This window comes from Myotis yumanensis, unplaced genomic scaffold (genome assembly GCF_028538775.1).
Source record: "Myotis yumanensis isolate MYYU_CA2020_CCGP unplaced genomic scaffold, mMyoYum1.0.hap1 SCAF_3, whole genome shotgun sequence".
Classification (NCBI taxonomy): Eukaryota; Metazoa; Chordata; class Mammalia; order Chiroptera; family Vespertilionidae; genus Myotis; species Myotis yumanensis.
The window spans coordinates 90,528,890-90,551,577 of NW_027223754.1; the positions used below are offsets into that span (position 1 = coordinate 90,528,890).

General features: G+C 45.8%; 1 protein-coding gene across 1 annotated transcript in view; it reads right to left on the minus strand.

Annotated features, from left to right (window-relative positions):
• Positions 1–1,228: 1,228 nt before the first annotated feature.
• The window catches only part of ATP7B (ATPase copper transporting beta), a 90,889-nt gene continuing 69,429 nt past the window's right edge, over positions 1,229–22,688 (minus strand). Inside the window, exons 11-22 of the mRNA XM_070409111.1 lie at positions 17,308–17,435; positions 17,039–17,193; positions 16,591–16,725; positions 14,088–14,282; positions 11,958–12,140; positions 10,424–10,589; positions 9,068–9,211; positions 7,732–7,874; positions 6,038–6,241; positions 5,824–5,941; positions 4,556–4,658; positions 1,229–3,402 (exon numbers count right to left, since the gene is read on the minus strand). Of these exons, the coding sequence (XP_070265212.1) occupies positions 3,129–3,402; positions 4,556–4,658; positions 5,824–5,941; positions 6,038–6,241; positions 7,732–7,874; positions 9,068–9,211; positions 10,424–10,589; positions 11,958–12,140; positions 14,088–14,282; positions 16,591–16,725; positions 17,039–17,193; positions 17,308–17,435 (1,948 nt within the window). The 3' untranslated portion in view covers positions 1,229–3,128. The remainder of the gene's footprint in view (positions 3,403–4,555; positions 4,659–5,823; positions 5,942–6,037; positions 6,242–7,731; positions 7,875–9,067; positions 9,212–10,423; positions 10,590–11,957; positions 12,141–14,087; positions 14,283–16,590; positions 16,726–17,038; positions 17,194–17,307; positions 17,436–22,688) is intronic.

Sequence of the window (22,688 nt, forward strand, 5' to 3'; positions counted from 1 at the left end):
CCAAGGTAATCAGCAAGGGAAACAGAGTCAACACTAATGTTTGCTGAAAGCATTTCTTTTGTATATGCATTCCTTACTTCTTTTTTTAAACAATTGATGCAGTTAAGAAAGGTTGTATACAAAAAAATATCTCAAGGAGAATTTTATATGCATTATGGAATTTACTGAAATATTGGCATGAATTTTTTAAAGCAAAAAAAAAAGTCCTTCTGTAATTCAAATAACCTTTTTCTAATTAACCTCTATGATTGGCTGATTTTGCTATGCTGTATTTTCTTAAAATAAAGGTCATTTATTTATTTATTAGTCCTTAGTAAACTAGCAGAAAAATTGGGGGATCTATTTTTTTTGACATGTCAATTTCCAGTTGTCCTTTGAAAAAATACTAGAATTATTACATCCACTTATTTAAAAGGTGATCTCAGCATAATTCCTCACTAAGGTCTTAAAGGCCAAAAACATATCAGGAATTGACAGATGCTATGATTTATTCTGCTACACGTGTAATCTTATCAAGGAAATCTGCTCAAGTTTTAGAAAGCATCTATTTTCTAAAGAAATCTAATCTCTGCCTAAGGTGGGATCAATCCCAGTCTTTTGTAGACAATGACCCTCAACGAGAAAAGTGCAGCTAAAGGGTAGTCTGGGCTGTCGGCCAGTGTGACAGACACCCTGACGTGGGTCACCCTTCAGAGTTCTCTCCACGCACCACTGAGGCAGGCAACCGGAGAGGCTCACACAGTGCTGGCCACCCTGGAGGCCTCCAGTTAAAACCCCACCCCCTGAAAAGGAACCCACAGCAGAGCCAGCCCCTCAAAGTTCTCACTGAAGACAGTGCTGCACTGGCCCCACCATGGTCCTCACTCAGACAGGGCCAGCAAAAAGCAGATGTTTTTATGAACAAAGAGAAACTTTATTCTAATATAGCATGGAAAGTTTTTAAGTAGGAATTATTCTTATCTGACAAAAAAATTCTGACACTTTGAACATCTAAAAGGTTATTTCTGTACAATTATATAAATACTAGAGACCCGATGCATGAAAATTCGTGCAAGAGTAGGCCTTCCTTCCCCCAGCTGCCGGCACTGGCTTCCCTCCACTGGCTTCCCTCTGGCACCCAGGACCTGGGCTTTCCTCCTCCGGTTGCCAGCAGGCACCTGAGGCCCAGGCTGGCTTCCCTCCGGCCCTGGCTTTGTCAGGAAGGATATCTGGAAGACACCCAGTCTAATTAACATATTACCCTTTTATTATTATAGATTTTTGTCTCTATATAAACATAATGTTTATGATCCTAAAAGCTTTTTGGGGGATCAATACAATTAGAGTCTTTAGAAAATGATTAGCCTAGTTAGGAAATAAGAAACACTCTCCAAACACAGCCAAAAAATAAAGACAATTGGGGACACATGGCAGGAAGGTGCTGAGAGGAAAGGGAAGATTGAAAATAATAAAAACACCACAAAACCCTGCACTTGGATTTCAGAGGATAAAACCCAGCAAAAACTAGATTATATGTAAAAATAAAAATGAACCATCCATGGGAGGGTGAGATGATCTTATGATCAAATTTCATTACAAGATGATACAATGAATACATCATCTGACAAATTTGTTCTTCCAGGAACAAGGACCTTTTCTTGTTTATGCTTATCAAGCAAAATATTCAAGGTGAAGCAGAAAGAAAAGATTTCAGAGCCAGCAGACATGCATTCAGACCCCTGTTCCAGCAAGTGTACTGGCTGTGTGACCCTGAGCAGGTACTTAACCTCTCTGAACCTATTCCCCTGCCTGTGAAAGGTGGACAATAATACCTACTTTGGTGGTTCGTTGGGAGGATTAGAGGTTAACTTATAAAGAGTACTTACATTGCCTTGGAAAATAACTGACACTCAATAAATAAAATTATTTTGTGTGTGTGACAAGGGATTCACCTTAGAATTTAGAATAGGCTTTGCTCTGCCTATTCGAAGATTATGATTCTACTAGTCTATTCCCATGTGATCTGTCTGTCAACAGTAACTCCAAAGTCGAAAACTAGCCACAGTCCTGCCCCTCCAGGGTCATGCAATCACAAAGAACCACCAAAAGTTACAAAGGACTTTTCCTTTGGGAAGTTGTGGCTACCCCTTTCCTAAAGCACCACCAACTCAGCATGCAGTAGAAGCTCATGGAGAAGAGCTGTGATGCCCTCTAGTTTGGGAATCTTTGTTTCCTCAGAGTTGCACAAACCAACATGAATTCTACATTTTTCATCATGAAGTAACAGTCACACAGCAGACCATGTAACTGAAGCTCCAGGAGCCATGAGGTAGGTTCCTGCCTGCATGAGCCTCCCCTCACAGGTCTTCAAGTACCACAAGTCTCCCCGGGCCCAAGCGCTTGGACCCCACAGGAAGCTGGACTTCTCAAGTCTCAGGCTCTGAGACCCTCACTCCATCTGGGCAACAACGGTCAAGACTCCACAGAGAAGTGGCTCATAAGCAAGAACGAACTGGCAAGCTCTCTGGCTGGGCATGTGAGTGAGCAGACTCAGGCGGCAGCACACATGGGCACATGCACTTGAGAAGCGCCTGAGAGCAGCAGCAGGGACCAGGAGGATGCCAGTCCTGCCCTGAAAGACGAGGGTGCCACCCCCAGTGTCAAGGACAGAAAAAGAAGAAGCTGTACCAGCAGAAACTAAAGAATGCACTTGAGGTAAACTGTGGTCTTTAGAGATATGATGCTCGCGGGCGTTGTAAAAAAGAGGACAACACCGAGGTTTTTCGTGAGTTCTATGAAAAGGCTCAGCTAAGTTTTTGGTCCTGGTAAGATTTTCTTCATTTCACAGACAGTCATCCCAAATACTAAATAAAGCCGAGGTCTGTAGGAGTGGTGGCTGTCCACCCTATTCTAGAGTCAGCAAGGTTTCCAAGAAGCCCACACCAATAGCCTGGATAAGGCTTCACCCTGTGCTGTGGGATCCAGGCGGGGTGGTTCTGCCCAGGAGCCACATCTGGACAATGCCATCTGCTGCAGGAAGGAATGATCTGAATGTCGAGGGCGTCGAAGTGGCTGCGATGCTGCACCTGGGGCTAGAGCTGCTGATCAGCTAGGAGATGGACCATGGGGTCTGCTCCAGCCTGGAGCTTTCAGATGAACTGCTCCTCATCCCTGTCATTCAGGAGCAGAGACCACTTGTCCCCACTGTCATCAGCTGAGGTGCTGTGCCGAGACAGCTTGTCGGACTTCAGGGAGGACAGAGACACCTGGCTGATGTAGCTGACCTGGTCCCAGGGCGTGGCCCTGGGGGAGTCCCGGCGCCGGTCATCCATGCCAATGTGCACGCTGACTTGGGATGCGGTGAGGGGCTTCATGCGGCCCTGGGCCTGGGCCTCGTACCTCTCCAGGTCGGGCTTCTTATAGCTGCAAAGTAAGATTCCAAGAGCATCTGAACCATTCTGGACACAGGCTTTTGAAAGCCTCTCATCCAAGTATTTCAATAACACTCAGTATTAAACTCCTAGGGTTCAGGTAAACTCCCAATTTAGAAACTTTGTATCCAAATGCTTGGCATGTAGGCTGTCATTAATTTCTTGTTAAATGAAAGCATAAGTAAATAAACATCTATTTTAAAAAAGGAAAAATATTAATACACAGGGATCCTGTGTCTACATACAATCATGGGCTACATAATGATGTTTCGGTCAACAAGAGACCGCATATGTGACAGAGGTCCCATAAGGTTATAATGGAGCCGAAAACTTCCTATCCCTAGAGATGTCAGAGCCATTGTGGCACTCATTACTCATGTGTTTGTGGTGATGCTGGCATTAACAAACCCACTGCGCTGCCAGCCAGATAAAAGTACAGCACATACAATTATGTACAGAACATAACGATGATGTACGATTATGTTAATGGTTTGCATACTTACTCTATTTTTTATTATTTTAGTATGTATTCTTTCTACTTATTAAAAACCAGTTTGCTATAAAACACTATGCCATACTACAGTGGCAGCAACCTCATACATCTCCTGTCCACTGCATCTCTTGACTACATCATTTTCTCTTGTGCTTGAATTATTCTCATGCTGTTTTGTACTGTAACATGCTGTGCAGGCTTGTAACCTAGGAGCAATAGGTAATACCATATAGCCTAGGTATGTAGCAGGCTATACCTAATCTAGGTTTGTGCAAGTGCACTCTATGATGTTCCTTCCCAAAAGGACAAAATTGCCTAACGACACTTTTCTCAGACTGAATCCCTGGGGTTAAGCGGCACATGACTGTACTTACATAAGCAGCCCTTTAGCAAAATAACTAGAATAACCCAGCACATGATGACTGTTAAGTGATAGATTACTTGATCGTGGTGCTAATAAATCATTATACACTCAGCTGTCCCTTAGGTCTTTGCCTTAGGTGAATGAATCAGGAATCTGAGCTTAGCACACACCCACTGCTGGCCCAGGAGGCGCACCAGACAGGCAAAACTGCGTTGCGCATGCAGTGCAAAGGGGCCTAGCAAGTATCGCCTCGCCTGCAGCACATGCTCCTGCCCTGTGGGGACTCACCACTTGAGTTGCAGCGATGAGAGAACTACAGACACAGAGGAGGCTGCCATGGCTGCCGAGCCCATCCACGGCTGCAGCACGATGCCAAAGGGCATGAAGACACCTGCGTGGGTTGGGGGGAGAGACAACGCTCACAGTGCAGCCCGGAGAGAGAAAAGAGAAGGCCCACCAGGAAGTGCTCAACATAACTTGGAAGCCCCCTGCCACAGTGAGCACATGCCTGCAGGCCTCTAAAGCGGGCTATCTCAGAGCTGGGCAGTGGGGGCGCTGTTGAGGGGACTGGGGTCTCCCATCCACCCTGCCCTTCCTGGGCCTGTCCATAGGTGCCAACACCATTTCAGGGGAAACTCCAGGAGAACAGTGAATCTGAGGAACCAGAGGGGTAGCAGCAGGATGGGGGAGCCAGCTGTCCTGAGGCACCGCGGGGACTGTGTGAGCACTCAGAGGACACACTGCTAGTGACCACAGACCTGTCTGCATGGCTTGTCTTCCCTCAGGGCTCAAAACATCTTTTTAAAGGGCAATGTGAGCTAGGACCCCGGACAGGGCCAGGAGACTCAGTCCACATCTGGGCAAAGGTCTGTGGCAGAGGCACAAACACAGGAGTGAATCAGCACCTGGGCTGGCTCTGGAAGCTGCCTGGCCCACCTCACCCAGTACGTTCAGGCAGACATGCTAATCATCATGTGAGTCACCTTTAACCACTCAGGCACAACAGGGGACTTGAAGTGGGAAAGTTGTGTTTACAAACTTTAGGTCTCAGCCCACGTAGAAGCCTTTCCTTGCAGAAGAGCTTTTTCCTACTGGGTGACTCAGTACTGAACGGGGAAGAGAGGAATTATGAGGCAGAAAAATCCATCTCTTTCTGTGAGACAGGGTATATCTCGGGCAGGATGCATTTTTAAATTAAGGTTCTAAAACATCAATCACGGTGCCTAGCATGTAGCAGGGGCCCCATAACTGTTAATAATGCTAGTTTTTCAGACCGTATGTGTAATAAATGGTTCAGAAAACAGGGCCATAGTAAATAAATAGTCAAGCATCTTGGCAGCTTTTCAGAGAGAACCAGAGTGAATGAAGGTTGGGGTTCTCTCTGCAGTTTCTCATTTACTTTTAGAGAGTTAGCAAGCAGAGCACATAATAAAATCAACACTTTCTAAAATGCTTCTGGCCAGCGAGCCAGCGAGGTGGGCTGCGCACTAAGTTCGGCAGGAACCCGGCACACAGAGAGCTAGAGGCAAAGGTCACAAGCAGGGACAACCCGTTACCTGCTGCGATGGGAATGCCAACCAGATTATAGATCAACGCCAGCACCAGGTTGAGCCGTATCCTCCAGACAGTCCTCTTGGAGAGATGAATGGCAGCGACTACATCGAGCAAGTCATTCTGAGGTAGAGGAGCATTTGGTGAGCCAGGAGCTGTGCCCACAGCCCTTACCCCTCCCACTGCCTGGACAATGGGGAGGAGTCACAGCACGCTCACTCTGATGAGAACAACGTCAGCCGCCTCAATGGCGACATCTGTGCCTGTCCCGATGGCGATGCCGACATCAGCCTGGGCCAAGGCTGGGGAGTCATTAATGCCGTCTCCCACCATGGCGACTTTCTTCCCTTCCTTCTGGAGCTCCTGGACCTTGGCCACTTTGTGAGAAGGCAGCACCTCTGCAAAGACTTTGTTGATGCCAACCTAAAAGGAAAGGAAAACAGCCATAAAAAAATAAATATATGACAATGCCCGGTGTTGGCAAAGGATAGAAATAGTAGCAGAAACCCAAGTCTTCCTGCCCAGCCCCCACCCGGCCTCCAGATCGTCAATGATGTCAGTCACCAAGCCCCACAGGTTCCAGATCACATGGCAATTTTACTCCCTGATCCCATCACAAGGCCAGGCAGTGGTTTGGGGCCCTCACTGGTCTCCTGGCCCATATCCTGGCCTCCCCACTCTCTTCTCCATATGCTGTCCCAGTGTCTTTCCACAACAAATTATTTGGTCATTTTCCTTTCCTGCTTAATCTCCTCCAGTGGACCCCAGTTCCCTTAGGACAACATCTAAATTCCTCGGTCTGCCTCCTGAGGTCCCCTTAGACAGTCCCCTAGATCTCTGCTCATCTCCAGCTCCTTGCTCTCCAACCATTCAGCTCCATGTGCTCTCCAACTCCCCACTACTTTGTACCCCCGGACAGTGCTCCTGCTGCCTGTTCTGCCCTGGAAGGTCAGCTTGCTTTCCCTCCTCCTGCCCCCTCTTCTTCACCAGACCACTCCTGACTCAAGCTTCCTCTCCCCTGGGAAGGCATCCCCAGCCCCTGCCAGGCTGGAGGGAAGTTGGCAGCACCCACATGCCCCATGCACTCTTCTGTTGAAACACCAAGGACTCATTTTATAGTTGGTCACTGGTCCACCCTCCCACAGGACTGGGAGCTCCTTAAGGGCAGGTACCCTCTTCACTCCTCTCTGTAGCCTGGGCGGTGTTTAATAAGTGCTTGCTGAATGAATGAACAAGTTCTAACCAGGAAAGGGAGTAACTCAACAAGTCCATCATTAGCAAAATGCCCAGTAAAGAGAGGTACTGTTGCTTCCCTCATAGGGTGCAATTCATTTTTCAAAAGCATACCACTGTACACACACTTTTAGGAGGAGGGGTATATATGCTCTTCAGGAATTTTTACTGGAGCCATCCCCGTGAGGTGGGCCAGGCAAGCACGCAGCAGCACTCAGAACCCAGGGCTGTGGGGGAACTGCCCAGGATCAGTCACTTATCTGGTGCAACCAGGGGGAAGAGTTGAGCTAGCAAAACATTCCTTCAACATAAGGACTACAAAGTTGTTTATGTCAGCCCTCAAGCCATGGTGTGGTGTGTTTTTTTTTGTTCACTGCGAAGACTGGAATGGAGAATGATGGGGTTGCTTTTCCAGGGCTGCAGCCAGTCCTGCATGAATCACAGCTCCCAGGCCCCAGGGCGTGACCTTTGCTGCTACAGCATGGTGGTCAGGGGTGAGGGTGGGGGTGGGGGTGGGGGTGGGGGTGGGGGTACTGCATGGCTGAAAAGAACCCATCCAGGGGGAAGCAGAAGCAAAGCTGAGTGCTGGATGCACTGGTGCTTAGTTTTCCCCCTCAAACTGCTTCTGTGAGCTTAATATCACTTTGGTTTGAAAAAGGGAAGAGGGCTCCGGCCCAGACCTGGGTGGCGATGGCTCTGGCTGTCTTGCGGTTGTCCCCCGTGATCAGCACCACATCCACGCCCATGCTCTTCAGCGTGTGCACAGCCAGGGCGGCCTCCTGCTTGACGGCGTCTGCAATGGCGATCATTCCACAGAGCACCCCTGAGGGAAACACCACAGTGGGTGCAAGAAGCAGGGCCCTGGGCGGCCCAAGGAGCACAGCCGGTTTCAGTTTCCTTAACAGCATGTTACCCGCAAGAAACAAAACACCCAATTATAGAACATAATATGGTTTGATTCTGGTTGTTTTTTTTTTAATTTACATACGACAGATGCATACAAAGTCTGGAAGGACTATCAAAATGTCAACAGTGGCTCTCTGAGGTGTAGGCTAATGAGCAACTCCATTTTCTTCCTTATAGCTCTCAGAATTTTCCAAATTTTCCGCATAGCACATCCACTTGCAGAGTATCTAGCTCATAACTCAATATACCTTAGCTATTAAAACATGACAAATATAACAAATACAGAAAATACTACTTAGGAAGTGATGATTGTCCAAATAGCAAGAAAATCAATACTTCCTTTTTTTTCCTTGTGATAAAAGCCACTTGAATAGAACTTTTTTCTGGAGTGAACCTTTTAGATACTGAGGCAGGAAGGCTTTCGAGGCCTGAGGTGTGGCGGCAGCAGAGTGAGGGTGAGTGATGTGTAAGGGGCATGACTCCAGTTGAGCCAATTCTGCTCTGTCGAGTAGAGGGAATTGTGGGTGTACAAGGACTTAGGAGGCGGCCTCGTGATGGGAGGAGGAAAACGAAAAAGCGAATAGGAAAGAGGACCTAAATTAGTTCTTATCTGCATATAGTTTTACTTCTATTAGCAGACACTAACATTAACAAGTAAGATGCTAATCTACCTGAGATGTAAAGCCCAAGATATAACTGGGTCCTTAGATACACTCCATCTTGAGAAGCGGAGGCAAGCTGCAGGGACCTCATTCTTTCGGGGCATGCTAGGGTTAAACCTCTTGGAAAGTGAGCTGCTTTGTCTGCAGCGATGAGGAGGAGGACTCCAAGCTGCCAGCCTGGACTGCAGCAAACAATGATGGTGAAGACAGAACTCCAAGCGCAAGGAGACAGGTGCCAGAGCAGAGCTGGCTCTGCGGCAGAGAGGAGGGCGAGGGAAAGGGCCTCGGGACCGGGGATGTCGTGAAAAAGACGTCAGCGCAATCTTTTACAAGGGAAAACTAAAATTAGTAAAGGGAGATTGTTTCATTTTAAAGAGGCAGGATCTATTTTTGCCTGACATCGCCAGAAGCTTCATGTCTGAGAGGAGGAAGGCAGAGCGAGTGATACCGTCAATAGCCACCAAGATGGCCGTGTGGCCCTTCATCTCATGGTCTGTCATAGCGTCGCTGACCTCGCTGGAAATGGCTAAGCCGTTGCGCCTCATCCATTCTCGGTTTCCAATCAGCACAGAGAAAGTCTGGGGAGCTACGTCTGTTCAAAAGAGTTTGTGGTTATTCCCAAACAGTGTAATTTCATCATGAGAAATTACTAAAAACTATGGAGCCCTTTTAACGGAAAAATATCCATTTGACCATTCCGAGAAATTATCACTTAGTAAGTGCCTCTCAGAACACCATCCTTAAAGGACCAGGGGGAAAAGTATAATTAATGTGTAGAACATGTGGGTATGAATTAAAATGGGACATTAAAAGGTACATTTTCTATGTGTGAAAATGTTACAAACCTATCAGACATTATGTGGTGTCCCTATCTGCCTTTAGAGGAATCTGCTGCTTCTTTTTCAGGGAGTTATTTCTCCAGCATCAAATGCAAGTGGTGACTAGCGACATCACTGCTTGGTACAGATGACCCAAGGTGAACAGCAAGTACTCTGTCTACTTCTATGAAATGTTTTAAAGCTATACCTCCTAAAAGGCCAGTGAGTCTTTCTCCTGTCACCTTCCATGTGTGCCAGTAACTTAGGCGTCACTGCATGAACCAGTCCCTGGACACTAAATGGAAAGGTCATCCTAGGGCTTTAAGTTGCTAGAAGGTGGCAGATGGCTTCCAACAGTGAAATCTAAATCAAGACTCAATTACCAACATACGTAAGAGAAAGCACTAGACATAGTTGTTGTTTTTCTGGTTTGGGGTATTATGTTTTCATACTCTTACACTGATGGCTACCAAGCTATCCTTAGAATAAGAAAGGCCATTATTCAAAAGCAGCTCTCACTCCAAGCAGTGTCCCTGCTTAGCGTGGCCAGACCATTCCCATCAGCTATCCCTGACTGCTGCCGGCTCTGTAAACACAAAGCTTCCCATCAGAGTTCTACTAAGCGAGAGGTTTCCTGTTTAGGAAGAACAAAGCAGAATTCCCAGCTGTCCACTTTGTAGCTCACAAGAAGCCAGGCTAACTTGGGATAAGAAAGTGGAGACTCAAAATTATAAACAATACTTTATAGATTTACGGATAGACTACTTTTGTCTGCCATTCGCATCAAGAGTCAGAGGAATCAAATACAAGAGGAACTTCAGGCTTTCCTGGGGAGGGAGGCGTGCAGTGCACCTGCCATGAGCCACCTTTCTCCATAGCAGGGGAACCAGGTAGCATGGTACTCTCTGTGTTTGGCACGCTGCCACCTGACCCAGCCAGACCCAACCCCTGGACGGCTGAGCACCAGAGACAAAGGCCAGGGATACCTATTTCCGTGGGGACACTGCCAACCCCATTCAGGTGAGTGGCCCGTTCGCTCAGGTGCTCGCTGTGGGCCAGGATGCCTTCCACGCTGCTGACTTTACAGCCAATTCCACAGCCTGGCACGGCCTGGAAGTCCATGCAGTATCCCAAGGCCTCAGTTCCAAGTTCCTGTGAAGGAAGGGAGCAGGAAGAGGAACCAGAAAACAGAGGGGGAGGTGAGAGGGAGCAGGGCAGAGATGGGGGTGAGAGTAGGAGAGAGAGCAGCCCCAACCATGAATTAAGAGGGAAAGGTGGGATGGGAAGTAGAATTGCAGGAAAAGGTAAAGAGATAAACCATTAACTCAGCAATTCCTTTTCTCTGACACAGACATTTTAATTATTAAATTGAACAAAATTAAATAGCCGAAACTCTGTCCTTAGGTGGGTGCCTCATGATATTGGACATATTGCAGACTAGGAGAAAGGCTATTCACATCAAACATCTCAAATTAAGGATGGGGAGTTGTAAAGGTGTCAAAGAGAGGAAATATGTTATTTTTATGTCACAAGTAATTTCATTAAAATAATGGAATAGGCAAGTGGTAACAAAGCTATTCTTAGGCTATTAAGAGAGAACTGCCCACTTGCAGACCCATGGAGGAGGGTGATGTGGCAGGAGAAAGAAGTGGGGCACTGTTTTTATTTGGGTTAACAAAACAGCAAAGGAAGCATGGCTGAGGGTGAGCAGAATTCTTTCTGAAACATCAGAAAGGTGAGAGGTGAAATGGCATGCCTGGCCCTACATGAAAGACAGAAACATGAAATGAGATTTCTGGAAGGTTCCCTGTCCAGGAAGAGTTGTCAACTTTTTCAAGGCATCCATGTAACCCTCTACATTTACTGATAATTGTATTTGCCCACACCATTTACATTTTTTCTGGGCAGTATTCTGGGACATCTGTTGCTTCTATATTCATATTGAAAATAGAGAAAATTAAATAGGACCTTCGTCTGAGAAGATCAAAAGATGAATGCTTCCCAAGTAACTGTGCCAAGAACCCATTGGGCTTCCGCTCACTTCTGCTGGCTCCTCTCCATTTCAGATGTTCCCGACTGCATGGATTTCTACCCCCTCATCCCAAGACCCCATTCATTTCTGTATCCCTTTGCACTAAGTAAAGGACTGAATTTATATACCATCTGTCTTCCTCACCCAACCAGCAAGCAGCTCCGAGAGGCAGAGTCCCATCTTCATAGTTGTCCCGAGCCCAGGTGCTCAGTAAATGCTCAACAAATGACTGTTAACACTGAGCTGCTTTTGCAATGATCTGGAGATGTGACAAGGGACCAACTACTGCAGCCACATCTCCACTGGCCTGCTAAGTGGTTTTCCAGATCACACAAGCCAAGGCCTCCTCGAAGGCAGCTGACTGAGGTGCCATGGCAGCTGAGAGGAAAAGCCTGTTAGGAGGAAGGAGCTTGGAGGCTCCAGCCTCACAGGTGAGAGAGGGGGCTGCGGGAGGAGCGGGAGGAGGAGCAATGCCCAGGTCTTCGTACCTCTTTACAGTATTTGGTGACAGCCACACCCAAGGGGTGCTCACTGCTGGCCTCCGCAGTCCCCACCACAGCAAGAACTTTCCTGAGGGGCAGCGTGGCCACATCCACGAGCAAGAGGACCCGCATGACTTTGGGGACCCCGTGGGTAATGGTGCCAGTTTTGTCAAACATCACAGTCTTTATCTGTCAAAACAACCACATCTCGGTTAGCACAAATACAGATGGAAGGGACTTTAAAATCCACACAATCTTGAGGCAGAACTTAACAACAGTCCTTCATCCTCCATGACATAATCATCTGCAATCAATCACAAGGTTCAACCACTCCCCCTGCAAAAACTCTTTCCCTCTATGCGCCCCCCAACCCTCATTATGTTTTAACCTTAACCAGGTTGAGCCAGAAACTCTCACCGATGTAGCGAGAGATGGCACGCCGCCTCCTGGACAGTAACACTGGCAGATTTCTTGTGCAGGATCAGGAGCCAGGGATCTGGGAGTCGGCTATCTACTGCTATCTGCTGAGTCAATCATGCTTTTCTCTGGCCTGTGTAATTGCAAAAGCCTACTAACATTAAAGCTCTTGCACTCCAAGTTCAAGGAAGGGAATATTCCTTGGCCATAATAACAGGTAACCACCAGAGCCAGTTTTTAGACCTGCCCCACTTAGTCAATGGCAGCTTTGCACCAGTCCCTGTGGGTGGGCTCAGCCAGTCAATAACAGCCACACTGGCACCTGCTTTCCTATGGCCAGAGTCCACCAATCCCTGGACTCAGGCTTCCTCAAGCCCCATGTTAGGTCTGCTTGCTGTGTTCAGACTATGACCTACAAGCATGGTTCTCCCTTCATTAGCAAATAATAGATTCAGCTTTTTGTTTCTGCTACTGAGTGCTGGCCCCTTTAACACTATCAACTGGTCTTCCTCCATCAATTCTTGCCTCCTTTTAGTCCATCCTTCACTTTGTAACCAGATCTTCCCAACAAGTAATCCAGTCACATCACATAGGCGCTTCACACCCCTCCACAGCTCCCTGTTGTTCTTTGTGCTAATTTCCAAATCCTTTCATAAACCTCCAAGACCCTTCAAGGTCCCTCTCTCCCTCACCTTTTCCCTCAATAGCTTGATCTATCGATTTCTCTTTCTCTCAATGACTTTCTTTCAGTTCCTCATTTATTATTCAGCAAATAACTATTGAGTGTTTTCAATGTGCCAGGCACTGGGCAAGACACTGGGGATATAATGATGGGAACAGTTCACAGTCTTCAATGTTATAGAGTCTACGATACAGCACCCCCTACCCAGCCCCTTATCCCCCAGGTCCTTTCCATGTGCTTTCCCCACTGCCAGAACATGCTTCCCAATCTCCGTTTTCTGGCTCACTCTCACTCAACTGTCAGATACACCACCCCTCATGGCCAGTCCAACACACACAAGTCTATGCAAGGCCCCCTGCTGAGCTGGTCTCACGGCGTTGCACCCCATCTCATAGCATTTGTTCTTTACTTACTCCATACTTGTCTTTCCCCATCCTTGATAGCCAAAAACCATGACTAGGGCCAGCCATAAGACCCACACATAGTACATACTCAACAAATATTGACTACATTAATGGAAGGTTAAGGATTGGTATGTTTGGCCAAAGGAAGATTCTTTATACACGGTTGCCCATTATTCCACTCCCCAAGATGACAGGACCCCTCTGCTAATCACACAGATGCAGAGTTGGTACTTTTCTCCAGGTGTGAAAGCTGGCTCTGCCATTTATTAGCTGAAGGCCTTTAGGCAAGTCACCTGGCCTCCTCCTGCTGTAGCTCCCTCATCTGTAAAATGGGAATAATAGCACCAACTCAAAGCTGTTGATCAGATTAAATCAACTAATATTTATAAAGTGTTTAATTCTATAACTGTTAACTGCTGCTTTTATTCTGTCAGTCCTTGCTTCCTATTGTTTTACTTAATGAACAGTACTATCCTCGGGCCTCTTTCAGGTTTATCTCTTAATATGAAATTTAAACAGACACTATTTTCACTAGACCTCAAAGTTTAAAAAAAATCATGTAGTAAACAACTACAAAATCATCCTAGTCAAGACCCCGAACGACGGTCAGGAGCACTGCAGTGCTGGGCCAACCTTGTGGGCCATCTCCAGAGGCTTGCCCCCCTTGATGAGGATGCCGTTCCGGGCAGCCACGCCGGTGCCCACCATGACTGCCGTGGGTGTGGCCAAGCCCAGGGAGCAGGGGCAGGCAATGCACAGCACTGTGATGGACGTCTGGAATGCAAACCGGATGATTACCTCTGCCTGGGCAATATGTTTGTTGGGAATCTGAAAAGAGGAAAGAGAGGTAAGCAGAGAGTGAAATGAGAAATCACACAGAATCCTAATCACTGTTGTTTCCTGTGTAAATCCAAAACAACGTATGGGTCTCTTTTCCAGATATGGTGGCACATATTGGTATTATTTGCATTCTGACATCTGGAGTTATCTTCGTTCATTTTTTTTAATGGCTGGTGTCTTTGGAGTACAATCAGGAAATACTATATTCACTTAATTACAATAAAAAGTATGTTTTCTAAATCAAGGATACAGACCACAATCTCATTAGCTTCTATCTACATACTTTTTCTTTTTGAAAGGCAGAATTCTAAAATAAGATATATTATTAAAGGGTAATTTAATTTTTATAGAAATAGTTGGAGTTGGGTCGAGGGCCTGTTGTTTAAGACATAATGCATTTCTTAGAGGTAAGATGATTTGTGTGTGTGTTTTTAAAAAACACACACAATAATTCTTACCAAAATAACACCTGGCATTGTGATGGGATTGGACAGACTTCTAGAAGCTGACATGAACCCTGTCCCTACAGTGATTTTTATGTAGCACAGTGACAACAGTATCTTAAAGGAACATGCAGTACCTCATTTGCCAGCATCCTCCCTGATTTTGCAGATAAAACAAAAGAAGCCAAAGTAAGATGGAAAAGCAGGGAACAGCAGAAAGTCACATATTCCAATTTGTTTAACACTGAATTTTCCCATAGCCACATGCCAATAGCTGCTCTCCCACAAAAGCAGAAATTTTAGGCAGTGAGGTGCCACAGTAGCCAGTGGCAAATTCTGGAATACAGTTATAGATTACTTAAAAGCACTGAAGTCTCCTTAGATGTCAGAAAATGTAAAACTTGGACATTTTTCATTTTAAGATAGGAAATTTGAGAGAAAAAAAATGACATCTTAGTGAATCACACACACCCCAACAATATGATATACCTTTAATTATGAGTAAAAACAAGTTTTTTTAAAAGTATCATCCATTCCACAGTTGCAATTTCTTATTCTATGGCTCTAAGGTAAAATACATATTACACTGGGCTAAGTATGAGATATTTTTGAAAAATAAGGTAAAACATTGTTCTACTCACTGGGCAGTTATCAAATACTACTCTACTAGTAAGTGGGTCATTAGTTTTTTATGTATATCAAGGGATCTCAACCTCAGCACTATTGATATTTAGGGCCAGATAATTATTTGTGGGGGCTGTCCTGTGCATTGTAGGATGTTAATAGCATCCCTGGTCTCTACCCACTAGGTGCCAGTAGCATCCCCTCCTCAGTCATGAGAACCAAAAATGTCTCCAGACATGGCCAAATGTCCCTGGGGGGCGACAAAATCAGTCCCAATTAGAAATCACTAAGCTCTAATTTCTGAAACAGAAAGTTTTGTTTTGTTTTGTTATTTTATACCTTTTTAAACGTTTGATAAAACTACATTTCTTAAGATAATATTCTTCACCCACTTTTTAAACTAAAAATGTATGTACATACCATTGCCTCATGTTTAATAGATATTTACTAAAAACCCACTAGCATTGCTTGGGAAGCTGCAAGGTTAAAGATGGTACTTATGGACATAGACAGCAAAAATACATTTTTCTTAAAATTTGTCAAATATTATCATGCATGCCATCAAAATCTGAAGTGACCTATCTGCTATGGTGTGTGGTTCATAACTCTCCAAATAGACAATACTGCTTGAAGCATTGCAACTGAGAGCCAACTGATGTTTGTGAAATTATCTAACTAGGAAGCAAAGGCCATCCTAACATATATAATAAAAGGCTAATATGCAAATCGACCAAACTGTGGAACAACGGGTCGCTATGATGCGCACTGACCACCAAGGGGCAGACGCTCAATGCAGGAGCTGCCCCCTGGTGGTTAGTGTGCTCCCACAGGGGAAGCACCGCTCAGCCTGAAGCTGGGCTCACAGCTGGCGAGTGCAGCAGCAGTGGTGGGAGCCTCTCCTGCCTCCACAGCAGCGCTAAGGATGTCCGACTGATGGTTTAGGCCCACTCCCGGCAGGCTCCCAGACAGCAAGAGGGTTCAGGCCGGGCTAAGGGGCCCCCTCAAGTGCAAGAATTTTGTGCATAGGGCCTCTGGTTTTTAATAAAAACCTGCAGAAGTAAAGTGACTGATTTCCTACCATGGCTAAGATTTTGCTTCCAATAAGTAAAGCAAGCAAATAAAATGTAATGGGTAACCAAAGCCCATTGAATCTAAGACATGAAAGAATAGGGTTAATGGCAATAGATTATCTAAAACAACAACCATACAGCCCACAGCATTCAACTTACAGGAAAGTACTTCTGAACAACACTAAAATCGATAAAACCGATTATAATCCACACCACCAACGTCAAAGTTGAAATGATGATGATAAATGGGACAAAATATCCACTAAACTGGTCAGCCAGTTGCTGAATGGGTGCCTATAAAATAAAACACCAAGACCACAGGAAATTACAATCTGCAAAGCAATCAAACACCACAAGAATGGACAAGGACTGGGATTCTCAGCTCCCTCATTAACTTAAAAAAAAACAACTTTATTGTTGAAAGTATGCCCCCTCTTCCCTCCTCCCCGCCCATTGACCTCTTCTAGCCCACCCCCACCCCCGCCCCAGGTCTTCACCACTTCATTAACTCTTGAATCAATAATATCTGCCTGACTCTTTGGAACCCTTGGGATGATTTCTGAAATGAGAAGCAGAAGTGATATTGTTCTTTACATTTTTTCATTACCTTTGACATCTGAGCCTCTTCCACCAATTTCACAATCTGAGCCAAAGTGGTGTCATTGCCCACATGGGTAGCTTTAACGAGCACAGAACCATGTGCGTTTATAGACCCCGCAATCACTGTGCTTCCAGGTTTCTTAGTGACTGGCATGGCTTCTCCTAGAGGTGGAGAGAAGAGACCAACTTTCATGCACTAAAACCCCATTCAGCATTCATGGGACCTGCCACTGCACTGATACCCACCCGAAGGGAATGCAAAACAAGTCACCTAACCTGTGATGAGGGACTCGTCGGCCATGGTATTGCCTTCTAGGACTTTCCCATCCACTGGGAACTTTCCCCCTGGAACAACCTTGATGACATCACCCCGCTGCACCAGCTCCATGGGCACTTGCTCCTCTCTGCAATAAATGCCACTCAAGTTACACACATGGCCACTCATTGCAGCTCACCCTCTTGGTCTGTCACTCGGGCTGAGTTCTACAACCCTTGGACTGGTTACACTATACTTGTTTTACACGGAGCAGCGGTATTCAGTGTATCTGTCAGTTACAGATTGAGTCAGTATTTATTGTGCCACTACTATTTATTGTGGCACTGGGAATATAGCTGTGACTGGGATAGCAAAGTCCCCACCCTCATGAAGACAAATTTCGTGGAGGAAACAGCAAACAAATTAGTTCCAGGTATTAAATAAACGCTGTGATGAAAATGTGACTGGAGAGCTTCTTTAGTTGTGGGGGGAGGAAAAAAATGAGAAGGCCTCACTTGACAATGACATTTGAGTTGAGATCTGGATGACAAGAGAGGCCAAAATACCTGGGAAAGTACATTCAAGGGAGAAAAAACAGCTAATGCAAAGGCCCTAAGGCAGACAGAAAGGGTGCCTTTGAGAAATAGGAAGCTGGCAAGCATTGCTGGAGAGAGAAAGTGGGGCAGGCAGAATGCAGATCACATTGGACTTTGCAGAGCAGAGATGTATGTATGCTTGAATGTAGGGTTTTCAGTAGGAAAGTGACATAATCTGATTCCCATTTTTCGTCTCTTTGGCTGCTGCAGGAGCATGGGCTGTAGGGGAAATAACAGAAGCTGAGATAAGAGTTAGGTTGTTGCAATCACCCAAGCAAAAGATGTCAATGGCACAGGCTAGAGATGGAGTAAGGAAATACCCAGGAAGTGTTTAGGGCCTGCATCAGTAAGATGAGCAGATGCACTAAATACACAGGGAAAGAATCAAAGATGAACTCTAAATTTTCAGTGTGAGCCACTGGGTGGATGAGAAATCATGTAATGAAATGGCAAGAACTATGGAGAAGCAGCTAAGGGAAGAAGAGGAAAGAGGAGGCTAACTGAAAATCTCCATTTTAACCTATTAGGTTTGAGATGCCTATATGACTTAATGTTATGTAGGAAGTTGAAAATATGATTGGAGTCCTGGCAGGTGCTTCTCGGTGGTCAGAGCTTCGGCCCGCACATGGAGGGGTCTCGGGTTTGATTCCAGGTCAAGAGCATGTACTTGGGCCCAGCTGGCATGGAGCTATGAAACAGGAGGTCACAGTTGAATTCCCGGGCAGGGAATATGCCCAGGTTGTGGGCTCGATCCCTACTGTGGGGCGTGCAGGAGGCAGCCGATCAGTGTTTCTCTCTCATCATTGATGTTTCTACCTCTCTCCCTTCTTTTCTGAAATCAATAAAAAAATATATTTTTTAAAAAAAGAGCATCTACTTGGGTTGTAGGTTCGCTCCCCGGCCGGGTTAGGGGCATGCGGGAGGCAACCAATCGATGTGTCTCTTTCACATTGATGTTTCTTTCTCTCTACCTCCCCCACCTCCCCTCCCTTTCCATTCAATCTAAAAAACAATGGGAAAATATCCTCAGGTGAGGATTAACACACGTACACACAAAAGACTGAAGCTGACAGAAGAGATCAGAGCTTGAGGTACAAATCTGGGGCTGACAAAATAGAAATGCATTTAAAACCATGAAATGCTAAGAGCTTACCTAGAAGAGTAACAGGAAAAGAGGAGATCTGGAATTAAGCCCTGGGTCATACCAATATTTGGAGGTTGAACAAGAGTGGAAGGGCCAGTGAGGGAGATGCAAAGGGCCAGCCAGTGACACGAAGGAAAAGGAGAGGATCCGAAGGAGCACCCAGAAGTCATCAAATATGCAGATGTAGTTACACAGATGCAAAAACGTAAAATTCATCATGCTCTATATTAGAATTAATTTGTGTATTTCAGTGAATATAAATTATACATTAATAAAAAAGAAAAATGTAAGGGGCATTAAAGGCTAAAAGTGCTGGTGAGAGATTGAAATGTGGATTAAGGTTGGATTTGGGTACATGGAAATTACTTGATGGCTTTGGCAAAAGCAATTGCAGAAATTGGTGGAGGCAGAAGCTCAACTGGAATGGGCTGAAGAGAGAATGTGAAGTAGGGAAACGAAGATAGCAGCTAAAGACAACTTTTAAAAGAAGTTTTGTTGTGAAAGGGGAGAAAATAACAGAAGCAGAAGAGGGAGCGAATTAAGATAGGGAATCATGAATTGCACATAAAGTGTAAATTGTATGATGGTGGGGTGGTGAGAGAGAGAAAGGGAGGAGGACCAGCAGGAAGAGTGAGGAAGCGAGAGGGACCAGGCAGGGAACCATGACCAGCACCTCTCTAAAAGCATTGTGTGGGCCAAATATACAGCACTTACTGGCTCACGAAAAAATGGTGAAAAATCAGAAAATCAGGCCTGTACAACAAGCAGAACTCTGAGGTTATTTTATACTTTCCTTTTGTTCTACAAAGACTACATTTACACTACCAGAGAGGATGTGCAAAAAGCCACCTTATTTATGTGAGAAAGAAAAAGACATTTACTGAGTGCAGGTACAGTGCTAGATTTGTAGATGTCTCCTCTCACTGAATCTTCCCAAAAGCATATGAGATAGGTGATATTTGCCCATTTGGGCAAAAACCTGAACATTTCTAAGAAAGGTACAAAATTGGACATAGGTGCCCATTTCTTGAAAAATCACTGTATAAATATGTCTAAGACTCAGGAACCACCTTGTGCAGACAGATTTTATATATTTACATCAATATTTTCTTTTTTAAAAAGTGTTAGGAATGTCCTCTGTAGTGAGGACTCAATGTTGCCCGAACCTGAAGGTCCAGATGTACCCACCACACCGCCACCTTCCTGCGAGGCTGTGAGGGCACACTGCTCCAGCGGTGTCACCTGGTGCAGGCTGCCTGAGCACACGAAGCCTACCCTGAGACTAAGTTCACGTGTGCACTGTGTGTACCAGGAGCTGGGGACACAGGAGTGAGCAAGGCAGACATGGCCCTGACCTCAGGAGCTCAGAGTCCTCGCCACGGAGCAGCAGTGCAATCCGGGTCAAACCCTGGTTCAAAGCCAGAGTCCTCCTTTCCACAATAGCAATTTTGTTCCCAAGATTAACTGAGATGATGGGAGTCCCTGTGCCTGACATATAGTAAGTGTCCAGCACTATTGACCAGCCTCTGTGTAACAACCGTTGTGCTAGGCTGCAGTAATGAACAGGACAAAGTGGAGCCTTCCTCTTGGGAGGTTTGCAGGCTAGAAGCTAAAAGCATATTTAATATGTTACTTCAATAATGGCCATCTATATATGCAAAGTGTCCCCTTGGGAGTTCAACCTGGAGACCAGGAGTTTGATTGCTCGCTATGACATGCACTGACCACCAGGGGGTGGTGTGGAACATGGCAGGTGACCAGTGGCAGTGGGGCGCTGAGGGAGCGAGGGAAGGAGGAGGCAGGGAGGCAGGAATCTGATCGGCCCCGATCGCTGGCCAGGCCTAGGGACCCTACCCATGCACGAATTTCGTGCACTGGGCCTCTAATAATGAAATAAAGGGAGTACTGAAAAGGAGACCTTTCAAGGGAAAGTGGGCAGCAGACTAAAGTCCTGAGTGTCATGTGTAAACTGGTGACTCGGCAGGGTGGCGAACAAGGAGAAGGGGAGGATCTCTGCAACTCGAGAATACTCTGCTTTCTTTTGAAGCCTTCCAGCGATGGAGACATCCAGGCTCCAACTCTGCCTTTCTGAGTCCTGTCTGTATGACCTGGAGAAAAGCTTATCATCCCAGAGGTCTCCACTTGGCAAGAGGTGGCTGTGTCAGGAAAAGGAACACCTGCTCACTTCAGAAAAGAGGACTGTGGGGGCAGAATCTCTCCTCCCCCATTAGCTACCTACTGGGCTTTTGACTTATATGGTGATACTTGGCACACATGTCCAATTAGGTGCCCTTGTATTAGTAATGCTAATATCTGCTTACCCTAACTTTAAATTTCCACTTTGATCTGAATTGACCAATCTTCCTAACTCTAAACAGCTTAATTTGAAGTGAACAGCCCTTTATAGGGGTGAAGGTGGCTCCTTCTGGTGTGTTCCCAATAGCATTTCTCCTTTAGCAACTAATGGCCTCCAAAATGCTGAGTTGTGGAGATATATTTAATTGAAACAGTTTTTACCCTAGCATTTCTTCAACTTTAAGAGTTTCTGCCAGCAGTCTGTTTACCTTGCCTGTCTGCTTACTTGTCTAACACAAGTTAAAAACAAACAGAAAAGCCCTGGCTGGTGTTGCTCAGTGGTTAGAATGTCAGTCCAAGCACTGAAAGATCTTGGGTTCGATTCTCAGTCAAGGGCCCAGTCAAAGTCATGTACCTAGATTGCAGGTTTGATCCCTGGCTCCCATTGGGACCTGTGTGGTAGGCAACCAATTGATGTTCCTCTCTCCCCTTCCCTCCCTCTTTTCCACTCTCTCTAAAAATCAATGGAAAAAAATATCCTTGGGTGTGGATTAACAAAACAAAAAACAAAAGACAACACACACACACACACACACACATACACACACTTAGACTAACCACTGGCTTAGATAAAAGTTATAATTTTGTTTTCCCAGTTATAAGAAACAAAACACTTTAATGTGGGAGATTGGGGACCAGGCTGTGCAGGCCTTTCAATGTCAAGCAATACGCATGTGGAATTTATTTAACATTTGACAGTTGTTTCATTCATTCAACTAGTCAGTATCTGAGCACCTGCCATGTGTATGTCCAGGGTGACCGAAGGCACCAAGTGCTTGGAGAGCACTGAGGAGTGACCACAAGCCAGGCCTTGGGACAGGAAAGGCTTCTGGAGGACACGAATCTAAACCAAGACCTGAAGGACAGGAGCCAGGTGAAGGGGAAGGAAGAAAGGTGTTCAGAGGCAGAGATGACATGTGCAGTATACAGAGGCCTGGAGACAGGAGAGAGCCTCTTCCTAGGAACTGCCAGTAGGTGGACGATTCGGAGGAATGACAGCACAAGAGGCTGAGCCCAAGAGGCACACAGGGCAGATGCTGAGTCTCACATGTGTGCTGAGGATGTACAATAGCAAAATAGCTACACAATAACGCCATCTGATTTGTGGGAAATATTTTGAAGGAGACCAAGAGTGTTACAATGCTTCAGACGAGAGATGGCAGTGGCCTGAGCAAGTGTGGTTGCAGTGGGAAGGGCAGTGTGTGAGGCCACCAGGGGCTGTGGAGCTAGAAGTGAGAGGACAGAGCCTGTAAGTGTGGATGAGAGGAAAAGGAGTCACATAGGACACCTAGGCCTCTGCCTGGGA